Genomic DNA, 16,613 nt, shown 5'->3' with positions numbered 1-16,613 from the left:
CGTGTCCTTTAAATCACAGCAAGGACTTCAAGCCTCACTTCATGCAGGCAGTAATGCATTATCGAGATAGTTTTATTACTTTCAAATTACTTTGATGAACGCACCGAGATGACTCCTCCGAAAAAAGTACATTAGCCGTCCATCAATTTTGTGAGGTGGTTGACACGTTCGACTAAAATGTTTTGTCACTTTTCCCTCAATTAACTCGACGTAATGTGCTCACTTCCTCGAGGAGGTGATTAAATGGAGAAACATCACGGTTTCCTTCATCCTTCCTTTCTCCCCCATTTTGGTGTTGAATCACAGCGTAGGCCTGTTTACAGCTCAGTAGGGACTTACTGCGGCACAGTATCTTCAGTTTGAACTGTGGACTCGTGGAAAGGACTCGTAAAGGTCACTGTAGTGTAGTGATACTTGAGTCATTATATCACTTTGTAACTCAACACGTAAGCTATAGTTGCATAACCTTTTTTCCCTACCAGCCCTAATCTCTCTCTCTCATCCTAATTCACAGGTTTGAATACATAAATGCGAACACACACACACTAGCTCACCAGACAGCGGCTCCAGCTGCTGCACTAAACAGAAGGTGTGTTTTGAGGAGACGGGGCACTGTGACCTTGCCTTAGGGATGATGACAAAGTGAAACTCAGCCTTTGCATGTGTGTTAGCCTGTGTATGCTCCTAATGACCGAAGCTTAAGGGGGAGATGAGGGGAGATGGGCCATGCAGCGGGGCAGAGGGGGCATGGAAATGATTCCATCGATCATCCTCGATCACCTAAACAATGTCACACAGCACATTCATTCTGTGTGTGTGTGTGTGTGTGTGTGTGTGTGTGTGTGTGTGTGTGTCACTCCCTCTCTCTTTCTTTCTCTCTTTGTCTCTTCTATTGACACACATTGTGACTCGCACCTCCTGTCTCTCTAACCTTTCCCTGCGTGTGTGTGTGCTTTCAGACTGATGCTGCAGTGATGGCACTGGACAAATGCCAGCTCTTGCACAGTTCCATTAGCATTGCGAAGGCTGGCCGTAGATTGCTATTGATTGACTATGGCCTCTATTCATAGGCTATTCAGCCAGAAGCACACATACACACTGAGACACAAGTGCACTAGAATTGTAAAGTATGTGAAACCAGACAGACACATGGGAGAAATTTTAAGGATTTTGTTGTATCCATTGACTGTCTGGTTAAAAATTTCCATTTAAAAAATATCACTTTGTTATATGAAGTTTGACTCACTGACTTCAGAACGTTCTGGAGGAATAACACAGTATCATCAGTGATTTGACTCATGATTGGTTGTTGGACTGGACTGCGCGCACTTGTTGGCTTTGACGGCGATTCGAGGACGCCAAGCTTGTCGATGGCTCAGCTTTGGATTTTAAACAAATCAATGCCAAGTGACTGGACCCCGGAGCCACTTGTTAATGAGAACCACTGCTCAGAGAGCTCCATCCTCCCTCTGTCTCCACTCCTCCCTCTGTCTGTTTCTCGCCCGCTGCTCTGTCTCTATCTCTCACACTGTTTTTATTTTCCACCGCTCTCATTTCTCTCACCTTTTGCCCTTCGCCCACTGGAGAATGCGCGCTCACACACACAAACACACACACACACATGCACCTCACTCTCGCTTTCTGTATGTCTCTGGTTGGTCTTTTTTTTTTTTCTTTAAGATATTCTTAGACAATCCAATGTCAGACCCTGTAGTGACAGTCCACAGAGGCTCTGCTTGTTCAATCTGAAGAGTGTCACAGCAGGAGAAACTGTGCTTTTCATATAAGCTTCAACAGTATGTCTTCACTATTGCATAAGATATTTAAAGGAGACTCATTAAAACCTTCACTATTTGCCGAAAGATGTGCTGCACATACAGGTGTGTGCAATCCCTCCCAACAGCTGCATCCATTGTTTAGCATTGTGTGTGCGCATGTACAAATAGGTTTGTGTGCCCGTGTGTGTGTGTGTGTGCGTGCATGTGTGTGTGTGAAAACGTTGAGGGGATTAAGGATGTAATGCAGGATTATCCAGCAGGTAGACTTCCCACTTCTTCTGCCGAAGAGGAGATGGAGTGGCAGAGAGGATGCAGGGGAAGAGATGGATAGATGGAGAGAGGGGAGAAAGAAAGGAGGGGAGAGTGACGGAGGAAAGAGTTAAAGGCAGTTTATTTGTACAGCATGAGTGACATTTTACGTGCAAAAATTGTTTTAAAACTGATGAATTAAAGACAAATACTTACATGTGAGAGATTGGGAAAAGGTATTTGAAGAACATAAAAAGAAAAATTTCAATTATGCACACGCATAGAAATTTAAACCTCAGATCTTTTAGTAATTTGTTCCAAAACTACTCCAGGAACAGCAAACAGACCCGCTCCAGATGATCTAAGAGCTCTAGTAGAGTCATATTGTACAAGCAAGTCAGTGATGTATCTCGGGGCCAAGTCATTTAATGATTTAATAGACAAGACGTAAGACTTTTTTTTTTTACTGTGTGACACACTGGAAGCCATTGCAATGTCTGCAGACCTGGTGGAGAAGAGTGTGAGGAGGAGAAAAAGGAATACAAATATGCAAATGTGTCTGACGAAGAAGTGGCTCGAATGTGCTCCACAGGGAAGGAGGATGTCTAAGGGAAAAGAGAAAGGCAGGAGGAAGAGAAAGAAAATGAGGAGAGACAGTGGTTGAGGATAATGGTTTTGTACTTTCCAGGTGAAGCACAAAATACTGAATTTTCAGATCCAGTAATGGGAGCAAATCAGTCACTCCACCTTTTGTGTTTTGTATATTTGTGTCAGCAAATCAGTTCTCTCTCTCTCTCTCTCTCTCACACACTCTCTCTCTCTCTCGCTCTCCTCTTGTCAGCACTCTTAACACTGTTAACTGCACACATCACTGTTTGAGCATAACGACACATATTGAAATATAATGAGACTTGAGTCATTGCCATTGCACTGTTCAAAGTGGTTTTTATTTAGTGCTGCATACCGCTTCAAGGTCCCTGCTGCCTTTACTCGCCAACAATTGCCAAGTATTAAATAAAACATAAGACACGAGAGCAATGTGAGCAAAGGAACCCGTGTTCCCTGTTTAAAGCCCACAGAATGTGACAGAGGCGATTTACACACACACACACACTCACAGCGCCATCCACGGGGATACAGGGAGTATCTGTAGCATTTTGTAATTGTTTTGGACTAATCCTGGTTTTAATATGTCTCTCACAGCAGGGAGGCCTTCACGCATAATAGACGCCATGGATTGCTTTAATTACGCCTGTCTGTATGTGTGTCTGCGAGCGTCATGTGTGTTTAGGAAAAACAGAGAGAAAGTGTTTGAGTAAACGACAGTTTGTTTTAGAATCTGTGCATATGTAATGAAATGAACCTAAAAAAAAAAAAAACTATAAGAGTAGATGAGAGCGGCAAAGAAAAACGGAGGCATAGGGAGCATCTGTGCGTATAGACACAACCCTAGCCGACGTATGCACGCACGCACACACACACTCACACACACATCCAGCGAGTGAACCCTTGGCAGTACTTCTCCAGTCTGTTTGAAGTAGCGTCTCAAGGGAGGCTATAGGACTGTGGCAGTGTTTCACCCACTCAAACACACACGCTGGCTCGCAGGGAGAGAGGGAATGCAGAGAGAAAAGGGAAAAAGACAGACAGAGGAGACAGTAGGAGGAGTGCTTCTCCTCAAACACACTCCAGCTCGTCTCATCCCCTATCTCTCACCACTCCCCTCGCAGACATGGAGCGCTCGGAGAACAGGTTGAGGTTGTTTACTGCCACACTTTTTTTTTTTTCTCGCTTTTCCTTTCCCCTCGGTGCTCATGCGCTCATATCTCCCTCTATCACACTCACGCCGACCGGGTGAGATTGAAACGGCACGCTGGGGACACACAGCGAGGATATTACCCGGGCTGCACCGCCATCAGACGGGGTCCTTGTTTCATTTTGTCGCGGACTCAATTAGAATAGGTGGCCGGAAGACAACGACTTGGACTGAGCACAGACACCAAAGCCTCCTGATAAAAGCCACCCCTCTGGAAAACATTCTACAAACACAGCTAGGGCTGTCTGCACGAGCATCGCTCCTCTCTGTCTCTTTTGTGAGCTGCGTGACCCGATCAAGGCCGGACCAAATTTAAAGCACCGCTTGCCAATTTTCAGGCCCTGTAAACTCATCTCGGAGAACAAACAAACAATACAGGCAAATAAGGTGCGGAATAAATAAAGTGGTGGAATCAAAACACGCAAGAGTGATGGGCGAGAGGAATGTATCAAAGGTGTATTTCTTTTTTTCTTCTTTCTTTTTTCAAGGATGACTTAAAAAGCAACTCATTTTAATGTTTCCAGCCTCAGCCAGCAGCAAGCCCACAAATGCCTCATGTTTTCTTAAAACAATGAATACACACACACACACACGCATAAATAATTACAGATGCACAAAACAATCCCGCTTAAAGACAGTGCTGCAATGCTGCCAATCTGCAAAGCTATTGTGTTATTTTGTTCCTGCCGCTGCTGTGTGTGTCTTTGTTTTCCATACAATCCCCCCCTAAACCCTGTAATTTTCTAGCGCCTCAAGCGCGAGCTCAGGTATGTGGACGCATCCGGCCGCGTCTATTATTTCCTGTCATCCTTCTCCCTTACTCATTTCTACAGACCTTCCCCGCCGGTGTCCCTTGGTACAGCAAAAGCAGCTAATGGAGAAGGAATGTACCTACACACAGGCGCAGATGGAGAGGCAGGGAGAGTGAGAGAGGGCGAGGGACACCAAGGCACACAGGCATAAAAAGCGAGGGAGAGAGCCATGCAGAAACAAGAGGGATGGAAACAGGAGGGGAGGCGCACAGCACTGTACGGAGTGTAAAAAGCTCTCAGTCATGTTGCCAATGTAACACCCTTGTTCCATGTGTTTATCCTCGGCTTCTGCTCCAAGTTGTAAAAGTACCTCACAAGACAGAAACTCAGAGAAAGTCTGTGTGCACGAGTAGTACCGCGCATACTCGTGTGCAAGCATATTTGTTGAGATTTAAAGGGGCACCGTGTAGATTTGCAGAAGAAATTCATACTCATAATTCTATTATGAGGTAATAACACAAACTCAGAAATATGTATTTTTTCCATAACTGAATAAACAAGCTGTTCTCAGAGGAAAAATAAGAAGGAACACTGTTTGAAGCTAGAAAAGGTGGCAGGGTCCGCCAAATATAAACAGAGTTAAACAGTATGAAATGGTGTTGTCCTTTAAGGTCAGTCAATCTACAACTACAAACTACATAGTGCATCTGATAATGAGGCTGCAATTAACGTTATTTTTGCTTGCCGGACTATTATTTTCAGATGTCTTTAATTCCTTGTGCCTGCTAATCAACAGCACAAAACACAACGATATTCAGTTTTTGTAGTGATAATTTTTTTTTTCTTTTTGGAACATGTTTTTATTGATTGAAGCTTAATATATGCACATGTCCCTCAGTAAAAGAGGAAGTAGAAGAAACAATCATAGTAGAGGAAATAATATTTTCTTAAGGCTTCACATCCTCACAGGTCTTTGTGCCTTTTTAATAAAGAATAGCAATAACTTTATTTATATTGTCCTTTTCCGAAGCAAATTACAACGCACTACAAAGACATAAAAGCAAGACAAGAGATCAAAACAAAGAGATTACTTCTAGCCCTCTTTTCCAATTCCACGTGTCACTTTTCTCAAGTGTTATATATGGACAGGTTGTAACATGAGGATAGACATAGGTTAATTACAATACAGAATATGAAGGGGCACTAATAAAAATAATAATGTGATTTTTTTTTCGGAATATGTTGTATGTGACAGTGTGTAGGTGTGCAGACGTGCGTTGATTATTTTTTCTCTTTTCTGTCATGTCTGACATGTCTATTTTAAATCATCTCCAGGTTTGGCAATGTAATCAATGTACTCCACATCATGTATAGATAATTAATGTGACAGCACGTAGCATGGATAAGACTTGGATGGCATGTTTTACACGACTATGCTTCAGAAGTGTCACTCAGAACGACGCATTCTCCGCTACTTCCCTTTCCTTTACGACCTTGATTTTGCTTCCATCCCAGCTCCTGCCCTTCACCTTCTCTCCCCCTTCCCCTTCATCCTCTCACTCTCCCCCTCCAGTTCTAGAGGTTTTTTTTTTTTTTTTCTTTTTTTCATCTCCACTTAGCTTTTAGTGCTCTTGTGTGCCCCACTCAAGGGGAATCCACCTCTTTCCAGACACAGCCTTATTTTAGCAACACAAGCTGGTCCTGGGAGAGCACTGTCAGACCTCATACACCGCTCCGTCTGCTCCTCAGCGTGTGTGTGCGTGTGTGTCTGTCCGTCTGTGTGTGTGTGTGTGTGCGTGTGTGTGTCTGTCCGTCTGTGTGTGTGTGCATGTGTGTGTGTGTGTGTGTGTGTGTGTGTGTGTGTGTGTGTGTGTCTTTCTGCACTTGCACTTTTTCGTTTTTTTATGTGCACAATTTACAATGTTTCAAGACTGACAGGACATGCAATGTCATCAAGAAAACATCCTCACAAGACGTTTGGAATTTCAAGTATCTCTCTCTCTCTCTCTTTCTGTTTTTGGAGTGGTCACAGCGACAGGTGAATTATTAACGAGATGGGGAATTGTCATTGTACCTCAGATCTCCCACTGCCTCTTACATGAAAGAGGTGAGGAAGAGCAAGAAAGGTCTCTGAAGGAAGGCAAGCATGAAATACCAAACATTTTCGGTTTGAAATTCAGAGGCCATCAAGGAAGCTTGCTACGCTCTCTGTCAGTGCCTGTGTCTGTGTGTATATGTGTGTGTGTGTGTGTGTGTGTGTGTGTGTGGGGACTCTTATTTCCATTTAAATATTCCTCATTTTTCTCACTCCTCCCTCCCCCGGCTAAAAACTAATCAGCCGTCCTCCTTCCATTCATCCTCCCTCTCTCTCCCCTCTCTCCATCCCGACTCCTCAGATCACCAGGTAAAGTAGTGTTCGGCTAGCTGTGCAGTGGTGCAGTGAAAATGAGCAGGAAAGACAGAACGTCTTCAGAAGGCGTCACTGCGGGCCAAATGCCTTATTATGTCAGATTTACAAATTCCCCACTCCCGAGTCGGAGGAAAAAGTGACCTACATAACTATAGACCAGAAAAAAAAAAAAAAGAAGAAAAAACACCAATGGCCCAATTCTCCTCCCTTCTCCTCTCCTCTCCTCCACTCCTCTCTCTATCTCTGCCGCTCCCTCTCTAGCTGCTCTCTTTCTCTCTCATTTCGTCACCCCTCGTTTATCTCTATCCTTTCCCCGACAGCGGCTTGGTGAGTTATCACCCCTCATTCAGATGAGAGGAGTGGCGTGTGTGTGTTTTTTTTTTTGCATCAGTGTGTGCTTTCCTGTCTGTGTGTGCACATCCTGTGTGTGTGTGTGTTGGTTATACGATTGCTAATATGGTATGGTCGGCAGAAGGGGGTGGTAAGGTGATCCAACCAACCTGCTACTAGGTAAACACCATCTGTTCACACAAAATCTGCCCCCCCTTCCTCCCCGACACCACGACTAGAATAGAGTGATCCAATCGCACCTCTCCTCACACACCTCTTCCATGCCAGGTTCTCACCAAGGTATGTGTGTGTTTGTGTGTGTGTGTGTGTGTGTGTGTGTGTGTGTGTGTGTGTGTGTAGTGATGATAATAGATAATGACAGAATTGTTGGCTTATATTTCACATTTTGAGGTGTTGCTCTTTGAGATTTTACAGTACGCAAACGCTCGCAGGAAACATATTTTTCCGACTTCCTCTCAACCTCTCATCCCTCGTTCCCTTCTCCCTCTTATGTCTCTCTCTCCCTCTCAATCGGTGCCGTCAATCCGTCCGTTCGTCCATCCATCCGTCTTCTTCCTCCCGCTCCTTCCCCCTCTCTCTCAGCCTGCGGTAGAATCGAGTCAAATCAATCAATTCAGGTTTCCTGGGCAGACCAGTGGTGTGGCAAGAAATTGACCTTTCTTTTCAGTGTGTGTTTGTGCGCGAGTGTGTGTTTGCACAGCAAGCAGAGGGAAGCAGTTAGAGCTAAGTCGCTATCTGCCTCTGAGCTAATGGTGCCATCCAGTGTGGCGGTGCCCCCAGCTAGCCACTAAGGATCACTCTCACACACACACACACACACACACACTCACAGCTTTCCACCCTCAGCGACAGCAGATATGACAAGTACACGGACTGTGGACACAGCATTAGCGAGGCTCTGTGTCTTTTTATAGCTTTTTATGCTAAGCAGCATGCCATTGCAGGCTTTCCATTTTTGCCCGACTGGGTATTGAGTGTATTGAGTGAGTGAGTTAGCCTGGGTTAAGTGGCTGTGCTTAAGGGCACAACAGCACTGCTGCGATCACTGGCTGCCCCCGTACAGCTTTTTTCGAACGAGCCCTGCGAAACAAGATTAAGGGCTCATGAAAACACACACACACACACACACACACACAGCTGAAGAGGGGAACGGCCAGTGTGCGTGCGGGGAAGAGATGTTTGATTTTCTGTCATCCCTTTGTTTTTGCGCGATTGTCAATTTGTATTTCTCTCATTTCCTCTCTGTTTCTCCCACACTCTCAATTTATAGATTCCAAACCCCTCACACACTCTCTCACACACACATAGAGAGAGAGTGCCAGATGTGGGCTGACACTCCCCATCTATCCAGAAGGTGGGGGTTTAATAGAGATTTATAATGATTATCAGGAGACTGAGGATGAATACATCGTCGGTGCTTAAAAGTCTACTGATATGGATGGAAGGGGTGAGAAGATGATGGCAAAGGAAAAGAGATGAGTGGAGGATACAATGGGGAAGTATTGACAGAGCGCTATAAATGCACGGATTCTCGGAGTGTGTGCGTGTGAGTGTGTGTGCTGCGGGCTAGGTCACATAAACAAAGCCAAAAAATCTGAAGGGGCCAAAGCTACTGGGGCTGTAACCTGAGGGCACTCTATTGAAAAAAAGTGTGTGTGTTTGTGTATGTGAGCTCCTTTTCGTGTGTGTGTGTGTGGATGCTTCACTAAGACTACCCACTACTTACTTGCTCCGCGTAGCCTCGATAATATCACGGTAATGCACTGCGATTCTTCCACTCCTGGACCCCGCGCGCTCTCCAGAGGTTTTTCCCGCGGAGGATATCTTGGCCAACTCGAGGCTTCCACTCCTCCTCCGCCCGTTGCCGGTCTGTCCTCATCCCGCTGCTCTCCACTAAAACAGCTCATAATTATTGTCTTAGCATCCTTCATGTATAATTTATCAGCCATTTAAAGGCGGAGGTGCATGCAATTAAATCTAGAGGGAGCTTCTGTCTTTCCAAATCTCCCCTTCCTCTCTCCCTTTCATAATCCCTCCTCCCCCTCCTCCTCCCCGTCTCACATGCGCGGGAGCTTTCAGTCGCGTCCTTTTGCTCCCCGTGTTATTCTTTTGCGCCGCGCCGTTGTGCATCCCGCTTCTTCCTGTCTCTTTCACTCAGCTTTCGAGTCCATTCTGCCTTCCCGCTCCTGCTCCCTCTCCTTAATATCTAAATATGTGTTGGAAATTGGATAAATCATGCAGAGGTGTTCTTGTTCTCTCACTCTGTATCCATTTTCTTTTCATCCTTCACTCTTTTCTGCTCCCTTATTTCCTCCCCTCCCAGAGAGAAAGGAGAGGAGAGGAGAGGCGCAGAGTAATTGGATTCCCCCTAATAGCGAGGGTAATGTTGACAGTACATAAATCCTGCCACTGAAATAGCGCCTCGTTTATCTTCTGATTTTGCCTCATTGTTTTTCAGCGCCTGTTTCCCACCCTCATCTTCCTCCCCCTCCAACTTCTCTATGTGCTTTCCCTGTATCCTTCCTTCCTCACCCCCCTCCCTCCTTTCATCTCCCCCAGGGTCTCATCAGGTAGCCTTGATTGTCTAGATGGGCCCCGTATGGGACCATGCGTCTCCACATAAATTGGTCGACACGGTTTGGTTGCAGCCAAGCAGATATTGAAGGGAACAAGGCGGGGAGGAACATAAACTCCTAGACGTAGATAAAAGGGAACAGGCACGTTGCATCGAATCTGTGGTGCAACATACGGCGTACAGGAAACAATGAAGGATGCACTTAACTCCGCTGTGCACAAATAAAATCTGTTCCTTTTCTCACCCGACGCGCTTTTCCTCTTTGCCTTCATCTGGTTCTGAGGATGGTGGCACTTTAGGAGGAGCTTAAATCACGTTCAGTGACATTCCTGGAACATGTGAAACTGAGACGTACTTAATAGCAATTCATGCAAATTTAAAGGGGGCACTTAGGAGATTTTGATCAAACAGTGATTTCAGCTCTAAACCTCAAACAGTTTAATTTAGATACTGTAGATGTTTGAGGCCCAAAGAGTTTGAGTTACACCATTAAAAAAAGATAAGAGTGGAAAAAAAAAAATGTCTGAAAAATGAATACAGATGTGTGTAGCAGAAGTATTTTCTTCTTTCCAAGCCCTTTAATCTATCCTCAGATTCATCTTGTGCCCTGTTGGGAACCACTGCGCTAAAATATCTAGTTTCATACAAGCAGTTAAAACTAGCTCAAACTCAAATTACAAAATTAAACTTCCACATTTTACAGAATGTTTGACACTGATGATAACACTTTGAATCCAGGACTTTCCCTTAATTGAGTATTTTTGCCATATTTTTTTTACTTTTACTTAAAAAATTGTGTAACATTTCTGCATTGAAATGTCAAAAAAATACCTTTGTTGTAAATATGGTTGAGTTGTGAACTTACATTTTCCCAAATGTTTCCAACAATGTTCAAACCCAGAGGAATCCATAAGTTTACTCAAGGTAATGGTGCATTTTATCTGGTTTGCCTGTGGCTGACTTCCAGGAGAGATTCAGGGAACCTAAAAAAAGAAGAAAAGGTCACTGAGTCTTGCTTCGGTGCCAGACTGTGGTGTCAGCGGTATTGAAGTCTACGGGAGATAGAGAAACACACCAAAACTCAACATATCTAGGTAATATGACTTTTGATGAAGAAATGCCCCCAGGAAATGAAAGAACACGTTTCAGAGAATAGGTTAACAACTGATTTATTTATTTTTTTATCAACATGTTTTTCCATTTGGGGAAAAAATCAGTGGTTAACCTGCTCTCTGAAGTGTCTTCTTTCATTTTCTGGAGGCATTTCTTCATCAGGAGTCGTACGACATAGATATGCTGGGTTTTTGTGTGTTTCTCCGTACACCTCCCACAGCTGACACCACAGTCTGGAACGAAAGTAAAATTCAGTGACATAATGACCCTTTTTTTTTTTCTTTTTCGGGTTCCTTGAAGAGAGTCAGAGAGTGAGTAAGGAAGTTGGCCAAGAAGACTATTAAAACTTTAATAGATTATCTCGTCCCAGAACATTTCTGCCTGAATCACGTCAGATAGAATTTCATCTGCAGTGTTGTTTAACAATGTAACAACAACTCCCATGATCCCACGTCACTTCACATCATCATCAAACTACTTTTTTGTTGTTTGCTTATTTTCATTGTTAGGATTAAGAGACCCAAACATATTGTGGGTTTTTTGGACGAAGCATCTGAATGCTTCCTCCACCGTGCCGTATGAACTGTACAATAGGTGGAGTGAGAATTCACACAAGGCAGCATCCACAAATAGGCCTCCAAATTGTTATAGAACAAACTCCCTTCCCGAATACAGCTCAAATTCTCCTCAACCGTGTCGAACAAAATAAGCCGAAATAAAAGCATCTACACATAAATTGCCTGTAGGTAAAAAATAGAGTTGTGGGAGTGGGTGGAGGAAGAACGGAGAAGGAAAACTAAGAGGTATGACGATGATAAAAAAAAAAAAAAGAAATGGAGATAGAGGAAAGTCAAGTTTGCGCCACTCTTCCTTCCCCCTCCTCTAATTATCAAACAGCCTCATCAATAATGAGATTCTGGCAGTTGATCAGCGATGAGCGGCCCTTTATAGCAAGAAGCTGTCACATTCGCGCACACACCTACACACACATCCTCCCTTTGATGCTCTTTCATGATCCATCTCATTGACGCAGGAGTCCGGGTCAGGTCAGCTAATCAATCACCCGCGTGGCATTTGAATTGTTTGGTGCGCCTATAGGCTTCCTGTGTACTTACTCCTCTGATCTCCTCTGCTGCGAACACAGAGGTGAGCCGTGACAGAGGGAGCTTGTTACAGAAGAGCCGGCGCTATAGGTTGAATGGGGTGCATTCTGGCTGCATTTCTATTGCTGTTTTCAACAATGCTGAGAGTCAAGCAAGAGCATCAAGGTCAAGTCGTGCTCTTTCATCCTCCACAGCTCGCTTGCGGGGTCCACTCGCACCTTTTATATACGATAGCCCGGAGGAACAGAGATGGAGAGGATGATATAAGCTGTGTATAAGTGTGTGTTTGTGCTGCTGTGGTGCGTTTTTTTTTCTGTTTTTTTTTTCACAAATGGCTGCACAGACAGACCCTCTATATTCAAGTGTGTATGTAGGCCAGAAATGTAATGTTATTTGTTTTGTTTTTTCCCTGGGTGGTCTGCAGCCGCTCTTAACACACCGCACACTCATTTAATTGGATTGTCAATCTGGGGAAGCCCACTTCCTCCTCTGTTTAACACTCTCACACGATAACACGCCGCAGCCCTCGGGCGCTGTTACCTTAACCACACATCATAATCATATAATAATCAGATTTTATCTGTCGCCAAGCCAAGTTGTGTGAGTGAGTGGAGATGAAATAAATGCACGAGGGGAGAAGAAGAGGAAGGAAGCCATTTTGGCTTGCGGTGTTGTCCTAAAGCAGCCGCCACCTCCGCCCCCCCTCCCCTCACGCTGAGCTCTGACATCTTTCTACAGCCAATCAATAGGTCACATTTCTTATTACACCCTGCCACTCACCTACACCAGTTCCTGCTCGCACACGCACGCAAAACAAACAGAGAAACGCACACCTACAGTAGCTATTGAATCAGCCTCTTCTTTTTCAGCTGGTTTTGTCACCCAGTCCCTGATCCTTTCTTGTACTGCTCTCCTCCTCTCCTCTTCTTTCCTCTCATTTGCTCTCCTTCCCCTCCTGCTCCTCTTTCGCACCTCCTCCTCCTTCCTCCCGCTCCTCTCCTCTCATTTTCCACTTTGCTGCTTTTCCCCTCATCAGTCAGTCAGCCTGCGGTCTGACAGAGATGCAGGGTTCTGATGGAGGCTGCCAGACTGTCAGCACATATCTATTCACCGACGTACACACATGCATACACTTAACATGCGGCAAACAGCAGGAAAAGCAGTCGCGAACTCCATTCAAATTTCCATGAGTTTATTTTGTCTGAATATGTCTTGCAGGCCTGTCGTCAAAAAGGAAAAGTGTTTGTTGATTCACAGACGCGATTCTCTTGACATTATAATTGGGAAGGTGTGCGGGGAGATAAACAAACTTTAAAGCTATTGTTTGTGTTCCAAGCTCCAGTGTATGTGATATTGTAGATGTTATCTTGCCGATATCATAGTGGCGGACTGTTTTTCCTAGGCCAAGGTAGAACCATTATTGCCAGTCGGCCTGTAAACAAACTCCAAGGCTGTGAGGATGCTCTCTATAAAAGCTACCAACTGTGTTTTCAATTTTCACATTGTATAAAATCAAAAAAATCTCATCTCCCCATTAACGCGCTTGACTGTGAGCATTTTTGGTGCCTTTGCCACCTCCTGCTATATTTGACCAGCATTCAACAAAACAGCGTTTGGTTCATGATTGTCAAGCTGGCGTTTAGCTCCTCGAAGGTATTGGAACAGGACTTATCTGCTCAATGAGGCAGCTTTGATAGCGAATTTTGCCTTCACACAGAGTGGTATCAAAGGAGATATAATTTCTCTTTACTGAAATGAGTTTGATTCAGTCTCCTCTCTTGTAGCGCAGAGTAAACAGACGCAGCAGGCCTTTGGTTTGGCATACTGATGTCCTGTGGGAGTTGGTCTATGAGCAAAGATGAAAATATGCACAGTTTGATTCGGAGGAAAGATGTCCTCCACCCTGCCACTTTTTTCCTCCAGCGCTGCGTTTCTTCCGGCTCTCTGTTTTCATCCCCCGTTCCCTTGTTAGCCTGTGTTCTCCGTCTCCGGGGGTTTGAAAGGAACGAGTGGGTGATCGGTACGGGGACCTTCGCCGTGCGTGTGTGGATTTTGTGTAACTGTGTGTGGGAATATGTGCATGCTGGAAGTGAGATAATGTGACGGGAAAAGCAAAGGATGTGCAGTAGTTACAATGGCATCTGGTAGATTCGCAAGGGGTGCAAAGCCAAATTCGGTCCCACAGGCTTCCAAGCGCAGCTCGAACTACAGTGGATTCCTCTCTGGGAGTGTCAGAATTTGGAGATTTATAGAAATGGGATGCAGGAGAAGAAGAACAGACAGTTCTGGCCCTATAGGAGTCAATCTGTTCCCCTCTCCATTGTTGGTAAAAAAAAATAAATCCCTCACGAAACGAGGGCTCGGCTTTAGCCTCTTCTCTCCTGCCACCACTTTCTGTTAGGGATGTAACAGTTAATCCACTACCACAAGTGCCATCGAGCCCCTTCTGCCGCTCTCACTAACACTCTTCCATGCATGCATGCATGCTTTTCGCTCCATCTTCCACTTTTTTGGGACTGAAACACAACAACCCAACAGTCGAACCTCCTGCCACTCCCTTTGTTTTTTCACACGTCGTCATATGCTCGAGTTTCCGAGTCAAACTGGCAGCAAAGGGAGCTTGTCATCGCACGACATAAAGCGGATAGCTTGTGTCAAAGACAGAAACATGAGAACTCACCCAGATTTTCTGTGTGACGCCGCAGACAAATACATTCAAAAACTCCACATTTTCAGCCAAAAGAAACTTTTAGAAAAGCATTTGTTAAATGGATCATCAGTAAATGAGGCGCTGCCTGTTAAATGAAGAATCGAATAATGTGCAGTTAACGATAAACAGAACCTCATCATCAGCCTGGTCTAATGATAGTCTAATTGAATTTTTTCATGGCAAAGAATTAGAACGATCATTTTGACAGTGTGAGCCACAGGCTATGATGCAGCTCTGAATCGTCGATAAAAATAGCGAGCCATTTGGATCTGTCATTTCCTCAGTGTTTTTCTGAGACTTAATGTTTAGTATTTGTTGTTTTAAGATCTACTGTAACCCACACTGCCGCATCAGGCCTACAGTATGGCTTTTTCTATTTTCCGCTCCAGTAAAGAACTGATTAAATTGTTATACTCTCTAACAAATTGTAACTCAGACACAGATAACACATTCACCGCGGAGAATGTATATGAAGCTCTCTGATGAAGTGCACTTTCCCCGTTTTCTTCGTCGTAGCCACGCTGCGATGCCACCGAGGGGTGCCTCCAGACGTGACCCAACCGAGGCTGCCTCTGTCTCGGGGCGAGAGGTGCCAAATGGGGGGGCTGTGGAGCGGTTACTCTAGATAGATGGAAGCCGGGGGCCTCCAGGCAAAGAGGAGCCATGTGACATTGAGGGGCACAAGTGGCCGAAGAGCTGACAAGATGAGAAGTGATATGCCCTCACTATTCCTGTCAGTCACGCCACCTCATTAGAGACAGAGAAAAAAGGGAAAGAGGAAGATGGCGGAGAGAGGGATTCTAGCTGTGGTATTTATGTTGGTGGGGAAACCAATTTTTAGTTGAATCATAGGGAAGGCTCCACAGCTGTCAAGGAAGCCAGTTCAAAGATTGTTAAATTAGCATACCGTGTGTTTGGCACACTAGCATAGCAATGAAGGGATGCTGCAAAGTCAACTCGCATGGATCCGGTGCACAGGCTGGAAGTAGAGGAGTGAGGGAGGGGAGGGAGGGAGGCCGAAGGGGCGAGATAACGTGAAGGCATGAAATATTAACCCCTGGCTAAACACCCAAGCTTAGCCGTCTGTGAAATCCCACTGTGGACAATGCTAATACATGCATTCACAAGGGAGATGATAGGGCCTTGTTGCACCGCCAGATGGGAAGTGTGCATTAAGAAGCTCTCTCATGTATTCATACACCCATAATAGGATCTATAAGACGAAAATCCCAACAGTCATTTCAGTAACGCAGACGGAACAATACTGCAGAATCCAGACATGTGTGCACGCACGTACACACACACGCTCGCCATCTCTCTCTCACACACACGCACAGACACGCAACATCCTTTGCCTCTGAAGCTAAATAGTTGATTGATGGTCTAAGCTGTGAAGAAATGCTCTCCTTTATGTCTCTAAAGGTTTGTAATTGCTGCAGTGAAAGGATGCTCACTCGCCTGGAATATTGATCCTAATGGGATTACTATCCTCCACCAGAGAGAGGGTGATGGGGAGAAAGAGATGGAGGGAGGATGAGAGAGAGATGACGAGGGGTCCGGACGGAGAGGTGAGCAGATAGACAGAGGGAGAAATCTAGTTTGTCCTTGCGGTTTTTCATTGATCTTTTTTTTTTTTTTTTTCATCCACCGCCGCTTGGTAACGACTTCCGTACGGGAACGATAAAGCATCGCTCTGGATGGGGGAAATGCTGGGAACATAAAATGAAGGAGGGGGGGAGGAGAATTAGGCTGTTTC

The 16,613-nt window shown here is 44.9% G+C and overlaps 1 protein-coding gene across 6 annotated transcripts in view; it reads left to right on the top strand.

Moving 5' to 3' along the window:
- Positions 1-16,613, top strand: part of tenm2a (teneurin transmembrane protein 2a) — a 233,315-nt gene that overhangs the window by 126,843 nt on the left and 89,859 nt on the right. The window contains exon 1 of one of the 6 annotated variants that reach the window (XM_084352214.1): positions 7,597-7,635. The exons of the other annotated variants lie outside the window; for them this stretch is intronic. Coding sequence (XP_084208340.1) covers positions 7,617-7,635 — 19 coding nt within the window. The 5' untranslated portion in view covers positions 7,597-7,616. Of the gene's footprint in view, positions 1-7,596; positions 7,636-16,613 lie in introns of those variants that run through there. 6 annotated transcript variants of the gene reach the window in all.

This window comes from Pagrus pagrus, assembly GCF_965226575.1.
Source record: "Pagrus pagrus genome assembly, chromosome: 5".
In the NCBI taxonomy this organism is placed as follows: domain Eukaryota; kingdom Metazoa; phylum Chordata; class Actinopteri; order Spariformes; family Sparidae; genus Pagrus; species Pagrus pagrus.
This window is presented reverse-complemented; position numbering and strand designations above follow the sequence as displayed.